The sequence below is a fragment of the Schistocerca serialis genome, chromosome 2 (genome assembly GCF_023864345.2).
Source record: "Schistocerca serialis cubense isolate TAMUIC-IGC-003099 chromosome 2, iqSchSeri2.2, whole genome shotgun sequence".
Lineage (NCBI taxonomy): Eukaryota > Metazoa > Arthropoda > Insecta > Orthoptera > Acrididae > Schistocerca > Schistocerca serialis.
The window spans coordinates 461,773,269-461,799,161 of NC_064639.1; the positions used below are offsets into that span (position 1 = coordinate 461,773,269).

Consider the following 25,893-nt stretch of genomic DNA (forward strand, 5'->3'; position numbering starts at 1 on the left):
GTTTATCCTGCAGTTGTATAATATTTTTCCTTAAAAAGAGTCTGTGAGCCACGTTTAACTTCATTTGGAGGAAGTTTATGGGATATCTTGAACAGTATTCCCTGTCGTTTATTACTGTACGACGGGCGCAGCTGTTTCCTGACAAAAAGGGCTTCAAAATGAATATTTCAAAATGCTTTTTGGACAAATTGAAACATAATCGGAAGGGCTCTCGTGGTCGACATGCGACTGTAGGGGAAATGTGGATTACTGAATAACATATAGGAATCAAACATATTTTCAAGATTGTAAGTTAGTAATTCCAAGTGTACTGAAACACTTAAATGTCTACCTTCGACTGAATATTTCCATGATTTTGCTTCCAGTACTGTCGTCTCACATCTATCATGTTTCCATAATTTTAATTTATAGCATTTTGATACTCTCGCTCCTGAAATTTCTCGTTTCTGTTCACTCTTTTAGTTCTTTGGTCTCAATCTGAGCTAAACATCCTGTGAATTCCATTTGATTGTTTTACTATAACAAATATAACATTTATTTGTTCATAGCCTCTTTGGGTATTACATTATACTGACATTTTTGTATCGACATAGTAGTAAAATGTCACATATATTTGAAAAACAATCTTTGCACAGCCATGAAATCTCGCTGGAGCTGTGCGAGCTATCTGTTTAGTATTAATTTATCTGATGATGGACTAGGAGACTGAAAGCCTGTTCATAATGAACTATTAAATAGATATCATTGTGGAACGTTAATACTGTGTATTCAATTTTTTAACAAATATGTCCGTTACACGAACAAAAAAATGTTAATATCTCTCTCGATGCAACACACAGTGCGAACGTGGGCCAACTTCCATACTACGTATCATTTTATTTGACTTTCGTTTTTCCTACGTGCCCTGCAAAGGATAATTTTTTCCTTGCATGTGAGGACGAAACGATAGGGGCCAGCAGCCGCCCGATACCACCGTCAGACATGATCAGAGTAACGCACAGTGTGTCAGTGCAGTAACGAAATATATGTGTGAACGCCATTCTTTAGGTAGCCTGCTTTGCTATGCTTGACGAAGTTAGCCGCAGTGCGGAGCAAATTAATGGTTAGCGTTGGCAAGAAAGCTGATGGAGGAAGGAGTTTCATGACGTCTGACATCTGACCTCCAACAGCCATTTGTCCCAGTTAGCGAGCCCTTTGTTCGGCAAATTGCCGGAAACTTGGCTTCACAAGCAGCGGGTCACTGAGGAACTTGCTCCTACGGAGATACTCAAGCTGGACTCTTGCTATAAATGAAGGCCTCCGGCATTGGGATCCTCTCTATCAAGTAAAATTTTACTAATCTGACAAAACTGTTAAAAACTTTGTCGGTAAAATACGGGGCTGCAGACCGCAATCTTCGAGAAGTAAACTTTGTACAAAATAAAGCGGTCAGCCGTTCGGACGAAAGGGTTTTATTTAGAAGCGATTTCACTGTCGCCACAAAGACCCTTTCCTAAAATGCTGGTTCCGAGGCTGCAAGATTCACCCACGTCCATCTGAGCGCGACTTCATGTACCGTCGCTTGTCACTCCATGAAATCTACTTCGAGCACTGCACAGATCAGTGGTGGTGTTGCTGCACTGTAAGTGTTCAGCAGGACGTCCTTGAAAACGGAGTCCTGTCGCTTTTTGACGGATCGTTCTTTCACTGACTTTAGTTCATGAGTTGTAACCGAAATCCCCTGCAACAGTTAAGGATCTACAAGAGTTGTTGCAGGAGATAAAAGAAACAGTTTTTTAAGTGACAAAAAATGTCACGGGAGCAGCGTTTTCCCTCTAGGGGGTCCATGAAAGTTTTGACGCTAATGGTGTTCAGTGACGGTGTCCAGACTGCCGCGTGATGAACATCGTTTTAGAAACGTTGCGTGATAAAGGTGGTCTAACACGCTCAAAACAACCAGATGTTTCACGAATAATGTCTATGATCACCCAACTGGGCAACCTACTTTTCTGGAGCGTCTATCGATGTCTCCGACGCCAAACGCTTCGTCTCATACTGGTTTAAGGGATGCTGGTTCACGAAGGCTACCATCAAGTCTTTATAATGTGACATGGTTTAGTAACCCACTCGCTGGAAATCTTACTGCATACAGGCGCCTTGCTATTCGACTGTCGCATCCCCTTAAACGAGAGAGAGAAAAGATATCTGTATGGTGCCAAAATTGGCAATTGGCATTAAGTAATGAAATATGTGAGGTTATCCACATGAGTGCCAAAAGGAATCCGTTAAACTTCGCATACACGATAAATCAGTCAAATCTAAAGGCCGTAAACTCAACTAAATACCAAGGAAGTACAACTACGAACAGCTTAAATTGGAAAGAACACTTACAAAAGTCTTGGGGAAGGCAAAACAAAGACGGCGTTTTATTGGCAGAACACTTAGAACATGTAATAAATCTACTAGAGAGGCCGCGTACACTACGCTTGCCCGTCCTCTTTTGGAGTACCGCTGCGCGGTATGGGATCCTTACCAGATAGGATTAACGAAGTAAATCGAGAAAGTTCAAAGAAGAACAGCACGTTTTGTATTATCGCGAAATAGTAGAGAGAATGGCACTGACATGATACAGAGTTTGGCTTGTACGTCTTTAAAGGAAAGGCGTTTCTCGTTGTGGCGGAATCTTCTCACGAAATTTCAATCACCAACTTTCTCCTCAGAATGCAAAATATTTTGTTGACACCGATGTACATAGGAAGATACGATCATCATCATAAAATAAGGAAAATCAGAGTTCGCACCGAAAGATATAGGTGTTAGTTCTTTCCGCCCGCTGTTCGAGATTGTAATAATAGAGAACTATTGTGAAGATGGTTCCATGAACCCTCTGCCAGGCACTTGTACGATTTACAGAGTATCCATATAGATGTAGATGAGATGAACGTCAGCTAATTCGGTTAGAGACTAATCACACATTAAGAACCTGGAAACATAAGTATAAGCTTTCAAGTAAACACAATAATAATGTAATCGTTTATCGAGGGAATCAGACGCTATAGGTGGTAATGAAATCTTACCCATCCTAGCAGTAAGATGTGGTAGCGTTGCAAATTAGATTCCAATTTCAACTTGTTGCTCACGAAGCAGTGAAAACAACTGTGAACATTTGTCTATCATCTAAGTCCAGTGTCTTCAAGGACCTCTAGCGCGCAAACAGTGTTCCTGCGAAATTTGTGTCACAAAAAGAGAGTTTCTCTTTATCAAATTTCTTTTACTGGCCATTTTCGAGGCAGTTGTATACAAATTACAATAGTTCAAAAGAAAATGGCCTTTTGCATGGTGCACATTGATTTTTTTAATTTATCTTGTGCACTTTTTATGCCCTCTAATAACTCTAGAAATTTGTATATGGTTTTTGTACTCCCTGTATATCAACACCCATAAACCGCAAGGCACATTACAAATAGGAGCGGACGGTGCTTGTGGTAACACTGTCTGTCCGTCCCGTTCGTGCCCCCCCCCCCCCTCCCCCTCCCTTCCTTTTCCCTGTTCTGTTCACGAATGTTACGTGGAAAGAACGACTGTCGATAAACGTTTTTATCAGCTCCCATTTCTCCGATTTTCTCTGATTTTTCACTGTCTTTCCCAATCCTCCTCGCCAAAATATAACCTGCTGTCCCTTACAATAACATGCAAATACACAAAATTCTGTAATATAATAATAATTTGTTTTCGATGGCGTCTGCCCTGTGTTAGGTTATAAGACATTAACATACTATAGCTTGTTCGTTTCTTGTGGCTTAGGAGACTAAATGAGTTCTGCCTGGTGATCTTCCTTACCCTCAGATCAGAAGATCGCCACCGGCTGATCTGCTGCTCTTCGACCCGTGATGGGGTCAGGTGTTTCCTCACGTACTGCAGGGATTTCGACTGCTGACTGTAATTAACTGGTTAATAAGAGAAAAGGGGAAGCCTACAGACCAGTAACATACACCTAAAAGAAAAGCACATATCTTCTCGTAAACGCACTGAAATGAGACCCAGCCCCAATGAAAATAGATGGTAACTAGCCTGTCTACAGTTTCGGACTGCACAGGCTATCCGCAGGCTTGCTATGGGCAAAGCCACAAGTACGCGAAGAGACATAAAAAACGAACAAAGTTAACGAAGACTATTCCGCAAGATTCGAATCACAAATTATGGTAAAGAGCCATGAGTGTAAACACGTTGCGAGCACACGGATAGGAGCAGCACGATGAAGACTACCGAATTAACATTGATGAAACCGTGAGGAGGATCTCTCGTGGTGCAAACCGAATATTTGCTTCTTAAACGCGGTCGGCTTTGTTACGAGAGCTCTACCGCGGATGAGTTGATAAAACCTGAGCACGACGGTGACTCATGTTTCCACGGCGGTGGAAACGAAAACGCGAAGCGCAAAATGGGGACTACTGCGCGACTGTTGGTCACGAAATAAAGCCACGAACGAAGCCTGCCAAGCACTGGCACAAATCGAGACCCAGAGGGCGCCTCTCAGTAGTTTCGTAAGCTCGGATCCTCGTTACCTGTATGCTTCCGCCGAGAGAAAAAGGTCCCTGCTGCCAAAATGAGCGGGGACGGGAACGCCGGCGGACGATTAGGCTTTCAGCCGAGGTGCAGTTCGGCCCAGCCGCGCCCTGGCTGTTACTGGGGTGACGCCAGCCGCCTGGCAGTCGGAAAGGCGCAACCGCCGCCATCGCGAGGATTCTGAAAACCAACGGCCACTGGATCTTCTGCAGCTCTGCGCCATTTTGAGGAATTTATGAATTAATTTATAGGTGAATCCGGAAATTTCTCCATCCTCATCCTCCTGTACTCAATTATGGTAAAGCACTGCCACTTGTGCTTACAGACGGCTGGAGGAAATTGCCTTTAATGCATAACCAAGCGAATTAAATTCAGCATTTCTTAAATAAGCAACCCGACTCTGTGGTTAGAATAGCAGTTTTAATTTTATTTTACTCCTTCCCTTTGTATAGGGGCTGAGCTGGACTGCTATAGAGATTTCGACACGTGCTTTAAGCGTCTCTGGGAAGTCTCTGTGCTACAAAATGTTAGAGTTACTATTAAAGTGGAAACAGACATACGTAGTCAGCCTCTTAAAATCAAATGGAATGCATGTCAATGAACTTAACAGTACATCGTGTGTGTTTTCATTTTAATAGTTACACTAAAATATTGTAATGTGTTCTATGGTGGCACAGTGACAAACCTACGTAAGGGTGGGGTTTTATGCGTGGATTTAGCATGTGGAGCATTTCTGTCCTTACTTACTGTGGCTGTGCGGAACTCTTGTTAGGGGCGCCATCACATATTGCTTTCCCCGCATGGGTGTATGGAAAATATATTGTAACACACACACACAAAGATTTTTACTGTGATGTAGCTTCATAATGGCCAAGGAGGCGAAATTAGCTGACTACTAAATAATGCAATAAATTATTTGTAATAAAAGAAAAGCCGACACAGGAAAATGAGTTTCTTCAAGAAACTGATATTTCCAAACCTTCCATATAAATCTTTGCTAACGCCGCGTAAATATCGTAGTGGAATGCGCAATGAAGCGGTGTATTCCCTCTAGTCGGTTAGTTCGTCTTTTTCTTCCGTTCTCTGCTCCCAAGAGTAGACAGGCTGTTGGCCCGTAATGGAGTCGCGATTCTTTTCAGTCAACTGCGGTACAGAAAGGTTCCCAACTGGAAGTACGTAAGAGGAACTTACCAATTCAGGCATTTGCCTTACAACAAAGGGCAACTTCCCGCAATCCTAAATTGGGACGGGGACAATGGAGGTATTTGTCTTCCAACAGAAGGAAATCTCTTGAAACCGTGGGGTCAGAACCGGGGATTGAAACTATTTTGCATTTATTTCGGATACTGTTTTGCATTAACTGTGGAAGAGTCACTACGTACACATTCTGTGTACATATCATCAAGATGCGTCCTTTGCATTTCGATATGTAATTAATTATAGGCCTACATTGTACTTACATTTGAGGGTGACATTGTGAAACGTTAAATCATTTGCGTTGACTTTGTCGAATCGTGAAGCATTTTGGCCAATATTTTAATCTGAATGGCAAATATTGGCAATAAGTAACTTCTGGAAAGTTATGGTGTCATGTTACCATGTGGGTCATTTTAAACCGACAAGAAAGATAGGATTCAATGTAGTAAACGTCATCGTAGTTTAGATATGCTAACACACTGCGTGAGCTTAGGACCAATACGTCTTTTACGTGACTATACGCCTACGTTTAGTACGAAAAAGTTCTCTCATACATCAAAGAGTCATGTCGAGCTGCACGGCATTTAGATATAGAATTAAAATGAAGTACCCCCTAAAGGTAGTAGAGCAACAGTGAAACATGTCTGAGCAACAGAAAATCACGCAAACAAACAAACAAAATGTCTTGCATGAAGGCGGTTCTGAACTTACTATTTTGCTACGTAATGTCTGTGAGCACGTAGAACAACAAACGACGTAACTTCCCACGGTGAGGACTCCCAGCGCTTCATTGTTTTGAAGAGACATTTTCGTCGTAACCTTAAGAAACCATGTTGACGCACCTTCACATTAAATTTCTTTTCGTGCACGAACCTTCTGTACCGCAGGCGTCTAAATGACATCATCATTTTTCGAAGCAGAAGACATTTGCTGAATCTACAAATGGAATCATTAATCAAGCATTCTGTAGCGGCAAACGACATGTATTCCACTAAATGAGGAAATTCTCTGTCACCTCGACCTGTCTTCCAGCAGAAAATTTTAAAAGCCTAAGGACAAAATGCAAATTAAATAGTAAAATCCTTTGCAAATTCAATATGATATACAATTGACTCTAAAACTGATTACAAACGACATTTCGGCTTCCCTGATACAACAAAACAGATCCGATGTGACACTGGAACGCCTGGAACAAATAAACCCCCAACCGATTATTACCGTCATCTTCCGCCAATCCCTCCAACCTCTAACATAAATGCATACTGTAAGCCAGATTAAGATTAAGAAAGATTAAGGAAAGGCAAACCTACGTTTCTAGCATTTGTAGACTTAGAGAAAGCTTTTGACAATGTTGATTGGAATACTCTCTTTCCAATTCTGAAGGTGGCAGGGGTAAAATACAGGGAGCGAAAGGCTATTTACAATTTGTACAGAAACCAGATGGCAGTTATAAAAGTCGAGGGGCATGAAAGGGAAGCAGTGGTTGGGAAGGGAGTAAGACAGGGTTGTAGCCTCTCCCCGGTGTTATTCAATCTGTATATTGAGCAAGCAGTAAAGGAAACAAAAGGAAAATTCGGAGTAGGTATTAAAATCCATGGAGAAGAAATAAAAACTTTGAGGTTCGCCGATGACATTGTAATTCTGTCAGAGACAGCAAAGGACTTGGAAGAGCAGTTGAACGGAATGGACAGTGTCTTGATGGAGGATATAAGATGAACATCAACAAAAGCAAAACGAGGATAATGGAATGTAGTCGAATTAAGTCGGGTGATGTTGAGGGTATTAGATTAGGAAATGAGACACTTAAAGTAGTAAAGGAGTTTTGCTATTTGGGGAGCAAAATAACTGATGATGGTCGAAGTAGAGAGGATATAAAATGTAGACTGGCAATGGCAAGGAAAGCGTTTCTGAAGAAGAGAAATTTGTTAACATCGAATATAGGTTTAAGTGTCAGGAAGTCATTTCTGAAAATATTTGTATGGAGTGTAGCCATGTATGGAAGTGAAACATGGACGGTAAATAGTTTGGACAAGAAGAGAATAGAAGCTTTCGAAATGTGGTGCTACAGAAGAATGCTGAAAATTAGATGGGTAGATAACATAACTAATGAGGAGGTATTGAATAGGATTGGGGAGAAGAGGAGTGTGTGGTACAACTTGACAAGAAGAAGGGATCGGTTGGTAGGACATGTTCTGAGGCATCAAGGGATCACCAATTTAGTATTGGAGGGCAGTGTGGAGGGTAAAAATCGTAGAGGGAGACCAAGAGATGAATACACTAAGCAGATTCAGAAGGATGTAGGTTGCAGTAGGTACTGGGAGATGAAGAAGCTTGCACAGGATAGGGTAGCATGGAGAGCTGCATCAAACCAGTCTCAGGACTGAAGACCACAACAACAACAACAACAACAAGCCAGATTATTTCTCACAACATAGAGGCATGGGAAATAGGTTCTATAGATTTTTATTCGACTAAAAGTGGAATTAAATGTCGTTCAGGATTGTGATCAATCAACCAAGCAACCTTGAGAGCTAAAGATTCGCTAATTAAATAACGTCAGCTGTTTACCATTGTTTTTACATACCATACTTGGTGGAGGTAGGTGGTAGTAGGGGCACGTCGGTATACGTTTATTCCAAACAGCAAAGCGTATATGTACGAAGTTTCATTGAAGTAGTTCTTGGCGTTGCAGGGTAAAGCAGGGACAAACACGCACAACCCATGTACGTTCGGTATCATCTGCTGCATCTGGTTATTACCCTCATCTTCCACCAATTCCTCCAACTTTTTTGTGTAAATGGTGTCATATTTCAGTGGTTTCATATCTCAAACGGTAACCAGAATAAAAAACGGTATGAGGACACAGAAGGCAATGGAAACCACTGCATAAAAGAGACATAACGTGTATCCACGGGACATGTGGTCTGTAACTGAAAAAGTGTCATGATGTCTAAATGTGATGGGGAGGCTAAAATGTCTGGAAAAAGAAATGATTCATTACGTAACGCTCAGTTCGGCTTTCGGAAAGATAAAGGTACAAATGAGGCAGTTCTGGTGTTGCACTTGGTGATGGGAGCAAGACATACAGTATGAAAAATCAAGACCTGTTCATAGGATCTGTCGACCTAGAAAAAACGTTCGACATTGTAAAATGGTGCAACATGTTCGAAATTGAGAGAAAAATACGAGTGAGCTATAGGTAAAAACAGGTAATGTACAAAATGTACAAGAGCCAAGAGGGAACAGTAAGAGTGGAAGACTCGTCACGAAATGCTAGGATTCAGAACGGAGTAAGAGGCGTATGCAGTTTTTCGCCGCCACTGTTCAGTCTATCGTAATCCAAGGAACAATGAAGGAAATAAGAGAAAAATTAAAAATTGAGATTAAGCTTCAGGATGAAAGGACATCAGTGACAAGATTCACTGATAAAACTGCTGTTCTCAGTGACAGTGAAAAGAATTACGGGACATGTTGAGTGGAATGAACAGTCTAATGAGTACAGAGTATGAATTGAATAATGAGCAGCAGTAGTGAGATTGGTGATAAACTTAAGCTCAAAATTGATGACAACGAAGTAGAAAAAGTAAAGAAATTCTGCTACCTTTGACGAAAAAAAAAAAAAAACACATGACAGACGAACCAAGGTAGACGTAACAAGTTAACTAGTGTAGGCAAAAAACGGCATTCTTGGCAAAAAAAAAAAGTCTACTAGTATCGTACATCGGGATTAACTGGAGAAAGATGTTTCTAAGAATGAATTGATAATTAAATCAAGACCCTACGCTGCCGACAGGTGTTGATATACATCAACGGGGACAACTGAAAACGTGTGCCCCGACCGGGACTCGAACCCAGGATCTCCTACTTACATGGCAGACCCTCTATCCATCCTTTTTTTTTAGTCTCATTTTGTTCGTTTTAGTTCGTTGCATCTGCTGGGGGCGGATGTCGCAAGACACCCGTTTCAGTTCGTCGTTGATCCTTTCCATTAACTCAGTTGTTTTTTTTTTGTTTTTTTTTTTTTTTTAATTACAGAGAGCAGCTAACCCTCTGACCGAACACGCTGAGCTACCATGCCGGCTCCATCTGAGCCACCGAGGGCGCAGAGGATAGTGCGACTGCAGGGACTTACCCTTGCACCCTCCCCGTGAGACCCACATTCCCAACTTAATGTCCACAATCTCACCAAGTCCCATAAGAGTTAGGATAATACGTGTGCATCCGCACAGAAGGAGGAGGTCAATGGCTGGTTAATCTTAACTATATGAAGATGGTTCTGTTCTTTCTGACATACCAGAACAGAACAGATACCATCTTCATATAGTTAAGGCTAACTGGCCATTGACCACCTTCTTCTGTGCGGATGCACACGTATTGCCCGAACTCTTACGGGACTCGGTAAGATTGTCTGCTGCGAGTAATGAGTGTAATGGGCAGGGGCACTACGAATTTAGTGTGTGGACATTAAGTTGGGAATGTGGCTCTCACGGGGAGCGTGCAAGGCATAAGTCCCTGCAGTCGCACTATCCTCTGTGCTCTCGGTGGCTCAGATATATAGAGCGTCTGCCATGTAAGCAGGAGATCCCAGGTTCGAGTCCCGGTCGGAGCACACATTTTCAGCTGTCCCCGTTGATGTATATCAACGCCTGTCTGCAGCGTAGGGTCTTGATTTAATTATCATTTCATTCTAGAGCGCTACATGATCACCGATGGTATCTGTTCTTTCGGACATGTCCGAAGGAACAGATACCATCTTCATATAGAATGTACGTTTGGAGCACAACATTAAATGGTTGGTAGTCAATCATGGACCGTGGGAAAACTGGAATAGAATAGAAATGAAACGATTGAGACGTGGTGCTATAAAAGGGTGTTAAAAATTAGGTTGACTGATAAGGAATGAAGAGGTTCTCCCAAGAATTGGCGAAAAAAGTAACAGTGGAAAACACTGACAAGAAGAAGGGACAGGATAATAGCCCATGTGTTACAGCATCGGGAAATAACCTCCATCTTAGTAGATGAGGCTGTAGACGGTAAAAAGTGTGGGGGAAGACAGAGACTGGAACACAGCCAACAAATAATTCTGAATGTAGGGTGCAAGTGTTCCTCTGAGATGAAGAGGTTGGCTCAAGAGAGGAATTCGTGGCGGGCCTTATCGAGGCAGTGAGAAGACTGGTGAATCAAAATAAAAAAGCTGGAAACATTCATTTTAGTCGAGCAGGATGGTAAAGAGCTGTGCCCAGCTCTGTGCAAACCTTGATACAAACACTTGTTGTTGACAGTGGGATCGAAATAGATCACATTGAAATAGAAATGAAAAAAGAGAGTATTGTTTCCAAATATCCCTTCACAAAAAAAAAAAGATTTGAGCAGAAAACTGTTCCAGTTATTGGAAGAGAGCGACGATCAAACTTATCAACTGGTCCAGATCACAAACATTCTATGTAATTTTGTCTATAAGAAGAACTCTGAAACCTATGTGGAATGAAATAACGTTTTTCACGAGCAATAATGTGAATTTTGAAATGGCAGAAACACAAGTTGCACTCGTCATGCCTGTTAGCCTGTGAGTGTTGTGAGGAAGTGATCAGATTCAGCGATCCATGACTCCTGAAAATCTCTTGAATCAGTAGACGTCAAGATGGCTCGAGCACAAGACCTAGTGAGCGTCTTACATTCCAAATTCTCCAGGTGGTCTCCTACTAAGACCGATGCTTTTTGGGCATCTGTAATACTTACATTTAAACTGTTAATATAGATAATGCGAACTCAGCTTACTACAACTGCGATGGTGGAAATAAATCGATTAAAATACGGTACTGACGAAGTTCTGACATCACTCATGTTGCATTAATGTTGCAATTCTGTGTGGTGATCCACTTCAGTGGTCAAATATTCCTGACAGCTGAAAATTATGATCCCGACCAACTGTGTAATCTGAATGAATTAGTGCCATCCTCACAATTGGACTATTTGCAAACACCTTACTGACTGGTACAGGAAGTTAAGCGATATGAAAATCAGCGCTCTGGTTGATGCTGTGTTCCTCGACTTCAGGAAGGCATTTCACACTATCCCGCATTGCCGTTCAGTGGGGAAAAAAACGAAGTTACCGAACATCGGACCAGATTTGCGACTGGATTCAAGACTCCCTTCCCCACAGACCCCAACACGCCGCTCTTAACGGAATAAAATCTACACATGTGAAGGTAGCTTCGGGAGTACCCCAGGGAAGTGTGATACGACCGTTACTGTTTATAATTTATCTAAATGATATAGTAAAATGCGTCGGAAGGTCTTTCAGGCAGTTCGCACATGATTCAGTTATCTAAAAGAAAGTAGCAACCCCTAGAGGACCTACAGAAGCTTGACGAATGATGCAGGGACTGGTAGTTAATCTTGAAAGTAAATAAATGTACGTACTGCGCATGGATTGGAAAAGAAATTCACTGCTGTACAACTATACTATTGATAACAAATTGGTGGAAGCGGCAACTGTCATATAGGACCGATAAAGAAGATCCAACGAAGAGCGGCGTGTTTCGTCAAGGGATAGTTTAGTGCGTGCAAGAACGCTACAAGAGATTTTGGCGTTGAATTTCAAAGTATATCAACTAGCAAGAGATGCGATTAGCAGTAGAAGTAGTACGGCGATAAAACTACTTTTATTTTATTATTATTATTATTTTTCATGTAAAGCGACAGACGATTCTTTTGTGGAAAGAATATACCGACAGTCAAAGAACACGGGGTAGAAGTTGCGCAGGGTTTGCAGCCAGTTATACCAAGAGAGCCATGGTGTGTGAAGTCCAAACACTCGAGGAAAATAATTTCGTCCATTGATCGAATGCCTCCGTCATGGATCTTTCTCTGCCCACTTACATAGAATCGACTTTTCGGAGTCAGTGCCATGACATCGCAATTCGTAATGTCGGTCACATTGTTACAGTGCAGACTGACAGAGCCAAATTTTTAAAGGAGTTCCGAGACTTGTTCACTACCCACCACGATGTACGGTACTATCTTAGATAAAAAAAATCCGTTTGCGGAGACGGTGACTGACTTATTCTTTATTTTTGACGCAATATTTTTTATTGCTCAGTCGTAACCGGTTTCGGTTTACAATGGCCATGTTCAGGTACTGTAATAGTGAAAAGAAAAGCTCATTTTAAGACCTGAAATAAGCATAACTATTTTCGACAGGTCTACTTTTGAGCCTAGTAAAATGCCATTAACTTGCATATGGTTCATACGTATGGGCAGCATTTGGTGAAAAAGTGATCATGTATATTAAACATAAAATCAGAAATCAAGGAATTATATACATACAACCCAGTGTACTTTCCGTCCCTATTATTTGCGCTAGATGCGCGCGTCTTTTATAACTACTATTCCAGTTCTAGGAGATACAAACAGAAGTACATATGATGCCAACGCCAAATTTATAGCTCAAGAAGATATAAAAATCTAAAGGGAATTACGACCGTCGATCTTACTACTAGAACAGAAGTGGTTTGCTGTCAGTAGTATCTAGTACTCTCATTCGAAAGTGTCAATTATGTTCTGAAGACGCGTTTATGAATGTCCCCTCTACATGTGTCTGACCAGCGTTAAATGTCACCTTGATATATTTTTCATTTTTTTAAGTTATAGTACCTAATTAGTGCTGCGCAAAAAAAAAGGGAAGAGGCCTTGTGCATCACGGAAAGTTTATTGTCCGAGAGGAATCGAACACACATTACTTCCTCTTAAATACGTCTTATGAGGTGACCACAACAAGAAAATTCGAGAAATTAGAGCTAATAGTGTCAGTCTTCCCCCGCGCCATTCGCGAGTGGAACATGGAAGGGGGCATCAGTTTCTGGTACAAGAAGTATTCGTCACACACCATCAAGTGACTTGCGGACTATTGATATAAATGTAGACCATGAAATAACTCTGAGGCTGTGAATGAAACATAGCGTAAACAACTTAAGTATTTGAATTTAAAATACATTCTTTTAAGTACACTGAATGCGAGATCAAACTCATTATAGTTGTATTGCCTCGCAACCTTCAAGACGCTACATTGTATTGCAAATAATAAACGCGATAAAATGCATAATTTCTTGCTTCGAGCCACAACCCAAGTTGTGCACCCGCCTCTACTAAATCCTAAATCTAACTGCATAGGTACGTTATAGTAACGCGTCCTCGATTTGTTAAATAATAGTAGGGTTAAGTAAATGATTCGGAATTGCAGATATAGTATTTCAAGAAATAACCATTATTTTCAACGCAAGTAACCTCCGAAACGAATTTGTATCATATATACGAATCGTAAGTATCTTATTACTGAAATACGCCGCAGGCGTTCATTTTGGCCACCTCCTTCAATAAAAACAAGAACTTTTTGCGGCAGGCAAACACAACAAGACGCGCTTGTATTTCGTATACGCGCGACGGAACATCCGGTCAAAGCATTGGTGGATTGCTGTATTGTGTGTACGCTGCACAGTGTTCGTTCAAGGCTGTTGAATTTTGAGCGTACGTCTACAAAATTGTAACCGCTTGGTGTTGTGTAGTAGCTAGTTTTATAGTACAGTACGTGTGTCTGAAAAGAGAATATGTTTGAAAACATAATCCATAACGTAAAGTCGCATTCTGCAAAACTGAGTGAGACGTTAAATCTCGAGAATATACGATCCCAGACGACGCGTTTATCAGAAAATGTGGAAAATATAAAAAATCACACTAGCCGGTTATCGGACAATCTGATGTTGGCATTGAAGAAATCCAAGTTTTCCACATTCTTCCCCATATCTGAGGATACATGCAATGTATCACAGCAACCTGTCACGGATAAATCTCCCCAAAATCGAGTGTTGAAATGGCCTGTGTTGGTAGATAACAGAATGCAATGGATTACGTTACAGCCAAATTCACTTGAGGAAGAGGAGGAGGAAGAAGATATTGTTGCAAGGTTCATTCGTGTTATTACACCAGAAGACGATTCCGTGCCAAAAGTAATTATTTTTTAGGTTTTTAATTACATAGTCTCAAGTAGCTTGTCATATATAATTGTTGGTTTTGTTATCTCAGTACTTTTAACTTAGACTGATATTTTGGTGGTTGAAGTTCCAGGAGCCTACTTGAAGCAGCAGCTGTAATACATAGTTCATTTACAGTATTTTGCTGTATTTTGGACAACAAGAATTCCTCTGAATATCATACAGTGGGGGAAGATTTACTATTGAATACTTCCTTTTTTCCCAATCTCTTACATGTTTCTGTTAATTTTAATCCACAAAAAACGTCATTTCTTGAACAGTGTAAGCTGCTTCATGATTCTTAAAATTGCTTGAGAACACACTTAAAAGTGATTACTGCCTCATTTATTAACCCATTGTAATATGTTTGCCTACTTATGATGTACCCATTTTGATACTGTGTTAGTCTACACAGCACAGTCTGTCATGTTCTGCCTTCCAGAATTTATCTAAATTAGTCTATGAGTATCACTTTGCAGTTATATTACTCAGATTAGAGGGATCACTGCTAGTGAGAATAATGAATAGGTTAACTGCGCAATGGAAAGCTACCCTTGTTGGTTAAAAAAGGAATGAAAGAATCCACAACATATGATATAATTAGAAGTCAGTTTCAGGTACACAGAGGGTGCTCGAAATAAATGTAAGGCAGCATGGGACGCTATTAGACAATGACAATTCCTCCACCTGGGTACATCAAACTCTGCTTGATCCAGGAGAATTAAAAGAGTACATTGTCACATCAGTCAGAGAACTTGGAGACAAAATTAAAACCACAGACATATCTGCTTGGTCTCCAGCTGTCTGAAGCACTTTCTTTCATTGGGATAAAATCACACCCAATGTTATCTGTAAAACTGTTTCCAAATTATTTATTTCAAAAAGTATCGATTGCTACTGGATGTCTAATTATGTTGTTAAATGAACAATTCAGTTGCCAATTAAGCCACTAAGTTTTATTTTTAATGAATGTTCAGATTATGGAATTTTACAGGATTCACCCAAAATCACAAAAGTTACCCTTATTCAAAAATAATGAAGAACAACTCCCCCAGAACCACCAACCAGTTTCTAATGTGTTAATATTATCAGGAATATTCGAATCACTCATGTAAGTTCAATTAAGAAATTATTTTGAAAAGGATAACGTTCTTTGCAACAACCAGTTCAGATTTCAGCCAGATAAAAGTACCACTGCAACTGTTCTGAAAATCGTTGATTAGACTTGAACAGATTTTCAAAATTAGAAAATAGTATAGCCTGCATTATGTGCAAAATGTTATGGTATACAAAAATCTGCATTAGCAGTAATTTCTTCCTATCTGATCGTGGGAGACAGTTTTGTCTCAGTTATAGACACTGCTCATAAGTAGAAACTGGTACAAGTGTTTCACCAGGCTTTGTCCTGGGCCCCTTCTTTTTCATTTTGCTGTCAATGACCTGCTCCATTGTGAATTACAGTCTCTTATCTGCTATGCTGATGATACAGCTTCACATCACAACATCCCAACTCTTGATAATATCGTGCAACAAACTCTTGATTCAGCACTGAATTTGTTTGCAGCCAGTAAACTTGTTTGTAATCCAGACGAAATTCAGTAGTTTGTGTTAGGACTGTTTAAGAGTGTAAGTGATAAATGTGTCAAACTCTTAGGAACATATTATAATACCAAATTCAGTAGGGAAAACCTTATCAACCAAGCCTGTAAAAAGATTTCACGTGAGTCGTACCTGATGTGGAAACTGAGAAACATACTCAGCAATAATTATCTCTGTATAACATATTTCATACTCTTTTAGTCACATGTCATATGTCGTCCTCATATGGTGACATGCTCCTCATTCAGCAACATTTAAAAAAAAAAAATCGTCCATTTAATGCGTAAGGCTGGTTCTAAAGAGCACTGTCGCCATCTTTTTTACCAGGCTTAGGATACCAACAGTGTGAATCTGTATATTTATGAGCCTGCATTCTTTGTCAATAACAACATTAAAGAATGTGTTGTCAGGGAAACAGTTCTTGAACATGACACTAGAAATAAGGCAAACAATGATGTCCCAAGGCACAGGCTAACAATAACAGGGAACTCGCATAAAGTGAATGCTCTCAAAAATTTTAACAAGTTTCCTCTCGTTGTTCGATACTTACCATTAACAAAATTTAAATTGAAGTTATATGACTGGCAAAAACATCCATGTTACAACATAACAGAGTTCTGTGATATGGGCAGTGTTGAAATAAATATTTGTGATTATAGGTGTATATAAGATACTTAATTTGTACATGTAATGTGAAAATTAATTTCAATAGTTTGACTTCAACTGTAATTTGCTATCACTGGGGAAGCCTATTCCAATATAGATGCTCAATGGCAAATAAAGAATCCGAATCTGTATGTCTGGTTAACTACCACACTGCTCTCCTGGTCATTAATGCCTACTTCTGAAAAGTGAACCCCTTACTTCTTAAAGAATAGATGCCCATATTTCCTCATGAGACTGAGTACACTGTATTCCAGTCCTCCTACCACGCGACTCAAATTCAGATCCTTTGTATAACAGTCAGACATAATGACCATTCAGCTAGAGAAGTGGACCCTAAGTAGTTAAAATTTTATTTTTGTCATTTAGCAATTCAGTAGTAATTCTAGCAGAGACAGTTGCCTGTGAATTCATGGTTTACTTAGAATTGCGTTGCAGAGGTGTGTTTCTACGTTGTTTTTTTCCAGAGTCATGGTCTAATTTGACATAAAAAGTCTGTTTATTTAATGGTTCATGCAATGGCTGAACTGTGTTTCCTTGAAACAAGAACTAATTGCCATCATGCTGAAGTGGCTTGGGTCAGCAACTTCTGTTAATCAGTAGAATGAAAGACCAGTCCAAACTGCAAATTTTTGCTTTTTTATTCATTCGATGACTAGTTTTGGGGTGAGACCCACTTTCAAATCATACATACAGTGCATACAAATGACAGTTATTTGTATGCACTGTAAATGTTCATTGTACATGTTTGACATCTTCAGAAATTTCATTTTTGAATATGTTATGAATGATTTAAAAATGGACCTCGACCCAAAACGAGCCATCAAATGAATGAAACGTAAAAATTTGCACCTTGGACTCATTTTTTGTTCTACTGAGGAACTAATTTACATGTGCATTAACTATTAAAATAATAATGTGAGCACATTTAATGAAATGAGGTCATTTGACGTACTCTGATACAAAACAGGAAAAAAATTCTGTTTTCAGCACCAAAAGTGTTGTTTTATATAAAACATTAGGAGAGTAGTGTGTTTGTTATAAGCTGTGAATTATGTCTTATAAATCAGAATATTTTTCTTGTTTACAGCGGCGCAATGATCGTGAGGAAATTCGTAGGCGACTTGCTATGGGCTCAGACACAGATGATTATTATAGTGGTGACCGCCCAGGCAGAAAACCTAGTCTGCAAGCAAGGCTTCAGAGTGGTATGTGAACTATCTCAGTTACTTATTTCTTGGTAGTTGTGTGTGTGTGTGTGTGTGTGTGTGTGTGTGTGTGTGTGTGTGTGTTGGGGGGGGGGGGGGGGCAGATGGAGTTCCCTTATGTAACACCAAATTCTTTTATACTGATTTTGCACTGACGATCCTGATTTAGGTCTTCAGTGGTTTCTGTAAATCATCATATCCAAACTCATATTTTCATCTCTGATTGTCTAATCATTGACTGCGTACCTCTTTCCCAACCAAATAGCCTTCTTTCTAGTAACCCTTTCCTCTTTCACCAACTCACCAAAGAAAGTACCCCTGGTTTTGAAAAATTCATTTGTTTCTTTCTTTACATTCTCTTCCTTTGGCTTCTGTGATTCCATCTTCAGCCTCTGTACGTCCCTCACTCTGTACTCTGTTAGCCTCCTATCAACCTACTTCCAACTTTCTGTCTCTCCCTCTCTCTCATACATATACAGGCTTTTGATATTCAACATCCACTGCAGGACAAAGACCTTCTCCACCTCCAGAATGCAACATGTCATGTGGCCTTCAGCTATAGAAACCCCCTACATATTTTCTGTTTTCATCTGCAGATCTTCCATTAGATTGTCTTCTCTGTCGTTTCTCCTTTTGGAATCCAGAAAACTTCCTTTCTCCCTATGCCATCTGGCTACCCTATCCATCCACCTCAATGTCAGTTTCATTACAGTAATAACTGCACTGTACACTCAAGTTTATTCTTGAACCCATTTATTTGTTTCCCGTCTTTCCTAATAATTTCCACGTTGTGTTTTGTATTGCTTACCAAGTAGCTTTCAGTTTTTGAAAAGTTTTTATGCCAAAGGATCATGTCTCACATCTATAAGTCAAAATTCAGAATACTGGTTGTAAACTTTTCTTGTCAGACACACCAGAAGTTAAGTTTAGAAAATCCAATCTATTTTACTGAAAGTGCTCCACCCATTTTCATTCTCCTGTTTATTTCTTTTGCTGCCCATCCAGGAACTGTCTTCACTTGTCCCGTATACAAAAACACATCAACTGGTTCCACATGGAAGTTACCTATGCTACAGGCAAGAAATACATCATCATCGTCAAAACAAAAATGGTTCATACCTGTCCCATTAACATATAGTCCTCGATTTTTTTCCAATTGTTGCATCTGAAAACTTCTTCTGGGTCTTCTCAGATTAGCTTTCGTGTTATATAATCTCTTTGTTCAACTCAACTTTCAGTCTTAAGTCTAATGGTACTGTAGTGGTAGCATTTAGCACACTAAGGTAACATGAATCAAAAACTTGTTCTTAAGGTTTTTTTGCTTCATTTAAGTTAAAAATATGGGAAAGCCCTCTGAAAGTCATAGGCAAAGTGAGTAATTCATACTCATTACTCGATCCTCTAATCTAATTCACAACATGCAAATGGTATGTTGTGCTAGATACAATTTTAAATCTTTAGACACAATACATTTCATCAGTTAAGATGACAGATAGTATATAACAAAGTAGCTAAAAACAGAAAGAAAGTTGTAAAAGTCTTTGACAATTGTAAAGTTACAAAGTTGTAAATATGTACTTTCCCTTTGTTACTTTTGTATTTTGTTGTTACCTGTCCTAAAACAAGCCTCTTTATCTTTATAGTTCTAAGTTTATTATGTATTTACTTCTCTGTGATATTTGTATTATTGTTAATTTTTATATACATATATCCACAGTAAGAAATAACGTATGTTCAAGGAAAACTTCATTTTATTCATACATTCATTGTAACATGTGACTCATGTTCTGTGTGGGTGTTCTTACTCATCCAAAACTTTTGATTTTTTTTGTTTTAAAATACCAAACTTTGTACAAAGAAACATTACAAAATACATTTTGATTTATTAATACTTTGAAAAGTGCTTTGTAGTAATAGTGCAAAGTTTACAGAAGTAGTGAATCTTTCCCCTACAGGGATGAACCTGCAGATTTGTTTTATGAATGAGACAGCATCTGATGTAGATTCCCCCAGTTCGGACACAGAGACGTCAACGTGTGATTCAGAGAAGATGTCACTTTCAAGGAGTCATACATTACCAGCCAAGGTAGGTTTGAATTTGGAAACAGATACCTGCATGACATTAAGAATGATAGAATCTTTGTTGTTTATTTAACATGTATATTTTGAGCAGATTCTATTGGTTTCAGTGAAATATGCCGGATATCATTAAACACTTAAAATATGAACAAGAAATTAGTGGGATAAGTTAAGACATAGAAAAATGTTTGTGACATTAGCCCTAATGCAGAGCAGATGTGTACAGTTTTCGTGACGACCCATAGTAAGAGAGAATTACTGATATTAGTAGCACGGTGTTAGTAAAAGATTACATGTTCCAGGCGATAATGATTCATATCCAGATTTTAGGTTACTGTCATGTTATAAAACCGAGTATGAAGAGTGCACAAATATTAGAGACATGAAGGGGATACTTCAGTCTAAAACCATGGACATTTAAATCTAGAGAGCATAGTGTATCTGAGTAAATTGCTAACTGTTGTGAAATGGGAACAAATCTTTGAAGAATTATGCCGAGGAAGATGTTTATAGTGAGGCATGTGCAGGGAATGGGTATACATGATGCCGTGCCAGTATCAGAGTGTAGTGCACCAAGGCCATGTTGCTATTAATACTGTTAGGAAAGTTTTGGAGTATGAGGTTCCTGAGGAACATATCACAGTCTGCTTCCAAACTTGTCCAAACAAGACTAAAAATAAATTTTAGCTAAGAACTTTAATTTCTCTTATCACTTTTGAAATAGCTGTCAGCATCTAACTGTATTGTAACGAAACAAAGAAGAGTTTTGCAATGCATTTCTTATGGTAAGATGATGGTGAGTCAATACTTCGAGGAGATGTCCCAAATATGAGCGGAAATTTTTCCATTCAACAGTTACATATATAAATGGATTCCATGCAGTAAATTCCATCTCCAGAAAACTCTTAGCTTATACTACTGCATTACAGAAACTTGGGGAGATTTCTGTATGCTATACCATCAGATACAGTATTCCATAGCCCTGTTAGCATACACAGTTACAGTTACAGCTGCGTTCTTTGGCGTACTGCTTTCTTAGAGAACAAGAAAACACATTGTGTCTAAGTGGAACAAAAGATCTAAGATATTTAAAAGGGACACATATCATTTAGCAAGAATAATCAGGGAAATATAAAAGAAAACAGAAGATGGTACACAGTGACATACAAACACAAACTCACACATAAAAACACCAACATTTTCAAAAGACAGGGAATAAACATAACATACACAACTGATAATTCTATCCAAAAATACACCCTAAAACTGACAAAAAAACAGAGACATATACCAAAAAGCGGGTATATACAAATTTCAGTGTAATAATTGTGATGACAGTTACATACGACAAATACACCCTAAAACTGACAAAAACAGAGACATATACCAAAAAGCAGGTATATACAAATTTCAGTGTAATAATTGTGATGACAGATACATAGGACAAATAGGCAGAATATTTGATATCAGATACAATGACCACTTGAGAGCCTCGAAGTATGGGACAAACCACTCCACATTTGCAGAACATGTAAGAGAACACAATTGCAACCAACCACTAGAGAAGAAGACATGAAAATAATTAGAATGAACAACAAAAGAAACCACCTAACCCTGCAAGAAAATTACCACATACAGAAAACCAAAGCAGAAAAGAAAACCCTGTTGAATGATCAAGTACACATGCCAAACAACTCATTGTTTACACCAATAGATACAATAATAGAGTAACAATACAACAAAGGGCTATAATAATAATAATAATAAAACCCCATTTGACTCCTTGCCCATGAACTTCGCCATAAAACATTTACAAAACTCAGATCAGCTGAATGCCATAACTTTCAACCATTTTATGGCAACTCTCTCTCTCTCTCTCTCTCTCTCTCTCTCTCTCTCTCTCTCTCCCCCCCCTCTCCCCCTCCCCCTCCCCATCACACACACACACACACACACACACACACACACACACACACACAACAAAATGAATAGCCATTATTTTTCAGCATGTACTTTCTTAGATTGGCAACAAGTATGTAAACAAACCAAACAGGATGAGAAACGTAGTGAACTCACAGTATTTACGTCTTGAAAGCACAGTTATCGATCAAATATCTAGTGACAGAAGGCTGACAGTGCATCACAAAAGTAAGGGCAAACAAGATGAAAAGTGGGAAGAAAAAAGTTAAGAATATAAAAACATGCTTATGTTTCGTAAACAGAGCTGTGCGACCTCCAGCTTGTGACTGGATGAAAGGAAACACAGATGCCTACAAAAAATGTGAAGAACTGTAAGTAATCACTTATTTACATAAAAAGGGGGTGTGAACTGTTTTATAATCTACAAATAACACATATCAAAACAAAACTGTATCATTCTATATCTTACTGATCATGCATTAAAGAGAAAAAGGCGAAATATGTCTGAGAGAAATAAAATACAGTGCAGCAAGAAAAGGCGGTTTTTATTTTCCAAACAAATATATAATTATTACAGATGATGAAAACTTACTATATTATTAAAAAGTTTCTGCCAAGTAACAAAGCATGAAGTGGATGTTCGAAGTTGGGGTGTACTTGTTTACGTATGAAATCACAGCCTGTCTAAAAGAATGTGTCAGTCTATTGGTGATTCAGTGGATATGTGATGGAGTTTGGTATAGTCTGTGAATGTAACGAGATCTGTAGATGGATTCCCACAGTAGGCATACCTTATTTTCGATTAATATGTTTGAGTTTTCAGGCACGTCTGATGATGAATGTCTAGAAACCAATAATGCGAAATACAATAAAACCTCTTCAGTATAGTCTCAGGAATTAAATAAATCAAATAACACAGTGTTGAATATTTTCTTCATAGCCTACAGATATTTGAAATGTGTGGTGCTCAACTGTCAAGAAGCAGTATCTGTGAAGTGGTGCACAATACAGTGCTTGACTTAAGTAGATTGAAACTAAATAGTTGAATATTTTATCGCAACAGTCCAGGAAATATAATTTTGTTGATTATTTAGCTGCAAAGGGCTACAGTTTTTTGAATCATCCCTCCTGTTCCTTGTAGCCTAGATCACTGGCCCACCTCACACACCCTCCTTCTGCCATAAGAAAGTCACAAGTCGAACAGCTTTATGTAAAGTCTATATTTTCTAAAAATGTAAGATGATGAATTTGCTTTCTTTTTTTAAACAAGTGTTTTTGAAAGGTAAAGAACTGCATTCAGTGCAATGAAGCAATGGAGAGTCTTTTAAAAGTTAAAGCAAAATGGTCCTCTGATGTAAAGTTTCGTGCTGGTGTGTTGTAAGGAATTGTTGTGGTTCTGGAAGTCAGTATTAGCAACTGGTTGTTCTGTGCCATTTGTTTTAGCTGATAACTGTTAACCATTTTTGCTGACTATTATTATATATTGAACACCAACTCCCACTCAGTAATGTGCCTTGTTTCAGCAGCAGTGCACTTCTGCCACTGGAATCAGTATGGGTGCAGCACGGCCATCTGCATCTCTCTTGACCCTGCCTTTACAGCAAAAAGAACCTGACTCATCGCAACCTCTTCCACCCCAGCAGCCACTGACAGAGGCAGACTTCTTTGCTCGACAGGCACGACTGCAAGCTGAGGCACGTCTGGCACTTGCACAGGCAAAGGAAATGGCTCACATGCAGATGGAAGTAGAAAGACAGCGTCAGAAGAAGAGCCCGATCACTGAAATGGTGCGCTCAAGCCTAGAAAAGGTATTGTTTTCTGTGCTATTGAAGAGATTATTTCTCTTGCACCACATTTTTTTAAACAGTGTAAAATAGAATTTTGCTCTCTGACTCTTCCTTCTTTCTTTGGCACTTTCTTCCAATTGTTGTGCCCCTAATGAGTATTATAAGAAATGCAATTAACTTTTACAGTTTGCAGTTTTAGTACCCACAAAAACTACATCGAAAAATAAAGCCATAAATGTAGCTCTTTGTGAATAGTTGGGCTTCAGTCTTCACCCAGACATTCATGTAGTATAAATCTTATTGTAGGCAATAAATGACTTCTGCTTTGTGAATGTATGCTGCAGAGGAGGGACTTCTTTCCTGTGTGTCCCTGATTGGTTCTCACATACATGCCCTTAATCAGTCTTTATAAAAATGAGAATCCTATCCACCCAGGCCTCAGTTTAATAAAATCATACAGTGTATCATCCTTCTAATTTTTGTGATATTCCAGATGTTTACAATTAAATTGACAGTATTCTGAGCACTGCAGTGTGCTCTGTACACATCCCAGGATGCTGACACTATAGGTATGTTCATTAATTGGTGCCACCAGGTAAAAATATGTCACTGTGAGCAGCCAGAATGTGGTGTGGCTGCAGTGATAGGAATGATCAAACACATAATGACAGTGGTTGTGGCACATTTGTTTGGAGGATATTGCTACCAGTTACAATATGTGGTCAATATGGTCTCCTGATTCAGCCACATGCTGCATACATAACACAGCATGGTTGACAGTTGCTTGCAGTATATCCAGTGTAATCAGAGTGATGTATCATCGTATGCTGTCCTTATGATCAGGAAGAGTCTGGATACATCCCCAATAGACACTATCTTTCAGATGTCCCCACAACCAGAAGTCACACAGATTTAAGTCAGGGGTCTGGAAGGCCACTCATCTTGAAATTACCTAGAGATGATGCACTCTTTACCGAAGTTTTCTTGAAGCAAATCTTTCACCTGTCAAGTGGCATGTGGTATTACCTCATCTTGTATGAAAATAGTAGTGTGGAGACAGCTGCGTTCTTGCAAAGCTGGAATCATGTGTTGTACAAGGAGGTCTTTATAACAAGCAAATGTCACTGTACACTTAACAGGCCTAAGCAAATGTCACTGTACACTTAACAGGCCTGAAAAGTGTCAGTTCTTGAAGAAAAACAGACCAAGCATAAAGGAGCTTGTGAAACACTACCACACAGTCACATAAGCTGGCTGCAGTGTATGTGGCTGCGTAGAACCCCATGTGTGACAGTTCTTTGCATTCAAGGCACTGTACAGAGTAAAATGTCCTCATCTGTCCAACAAATATTCTCCAGCCACATATCATGCAACGAAGAGCAAAGTCGCGGCATTGTAGCCTATCTTGGGGCTTCATTTGGTGCTCTTTCTGAATGTTGCAGGGGTACTCATGTGAAATATGGCATAAAATCTTTTGAACTGTTGACCAGGAGAGTGACAATTCCCATAATATAGATCAATTGTTGGCTGCAGAATTTGAGGCGCATACTGCACAGTTGGCTATAGCTACAGAAACTTTAACAACAACTGTCATGGGAAAGGGCTACCTCCCTCTTCCTCTTGCACCACATAATTCATGAGTTTCTTCAGATTTCTTGATCATATCCTGTAGCACATTTACTGACATGGGGTCTGTTTGCAGCTGTTTCTGCCAGCGATATTGTCACATTACAGAACTGCTATTGCTGCCTTCTTGATAAAACAATTTTATCTTCAGTGCACAGTCTTTCTGTTCAATAACCACTGTGTTTTGTACAGAAAACTTCAACCTTCTTACCCTTTACACCAACAGTCTCTTTACGAAAG

At 39.3% G+C, this 25,893-nt stretch overlaps 1 protein-coding gene across 6 annotated transcripts in view; it reads left to right on the plus strand.

The window, feature by feature from the left end:
* LOC126457360 (schwannomin-interacting protein 1 homolog) overlaps positions 1-25,893 on the plus strand; it is a 1,975,729-nt gene that overhangs the window by 1,926,695 nt on the left and 23,141 nt on the right. For 4 of the 6 annotated variants that reach the window (XM_050093596.1, XM_050093598.1, XM_050093593.1 and 1 more), the window contains 3 exons: positions 18,124-18,241; positions 20,179-20,327; positions 23,764-24,048. In XM_050093596.1, the coding sequence (XP_049949553.1) occupies positions 18,124-18,241; positions 20,179-20,327; positions 23,764-24,048 (552 nt within the window). The remainder of the gene's footprint in view (positions 1-18,123; positions 18,242-20,178; positions 20,328-23,763; positions 24,049-25,893) is intronic. The other 2 variants (XM_050093595.1, XM_050093594.1) reach the window with 2 other exon arrangements.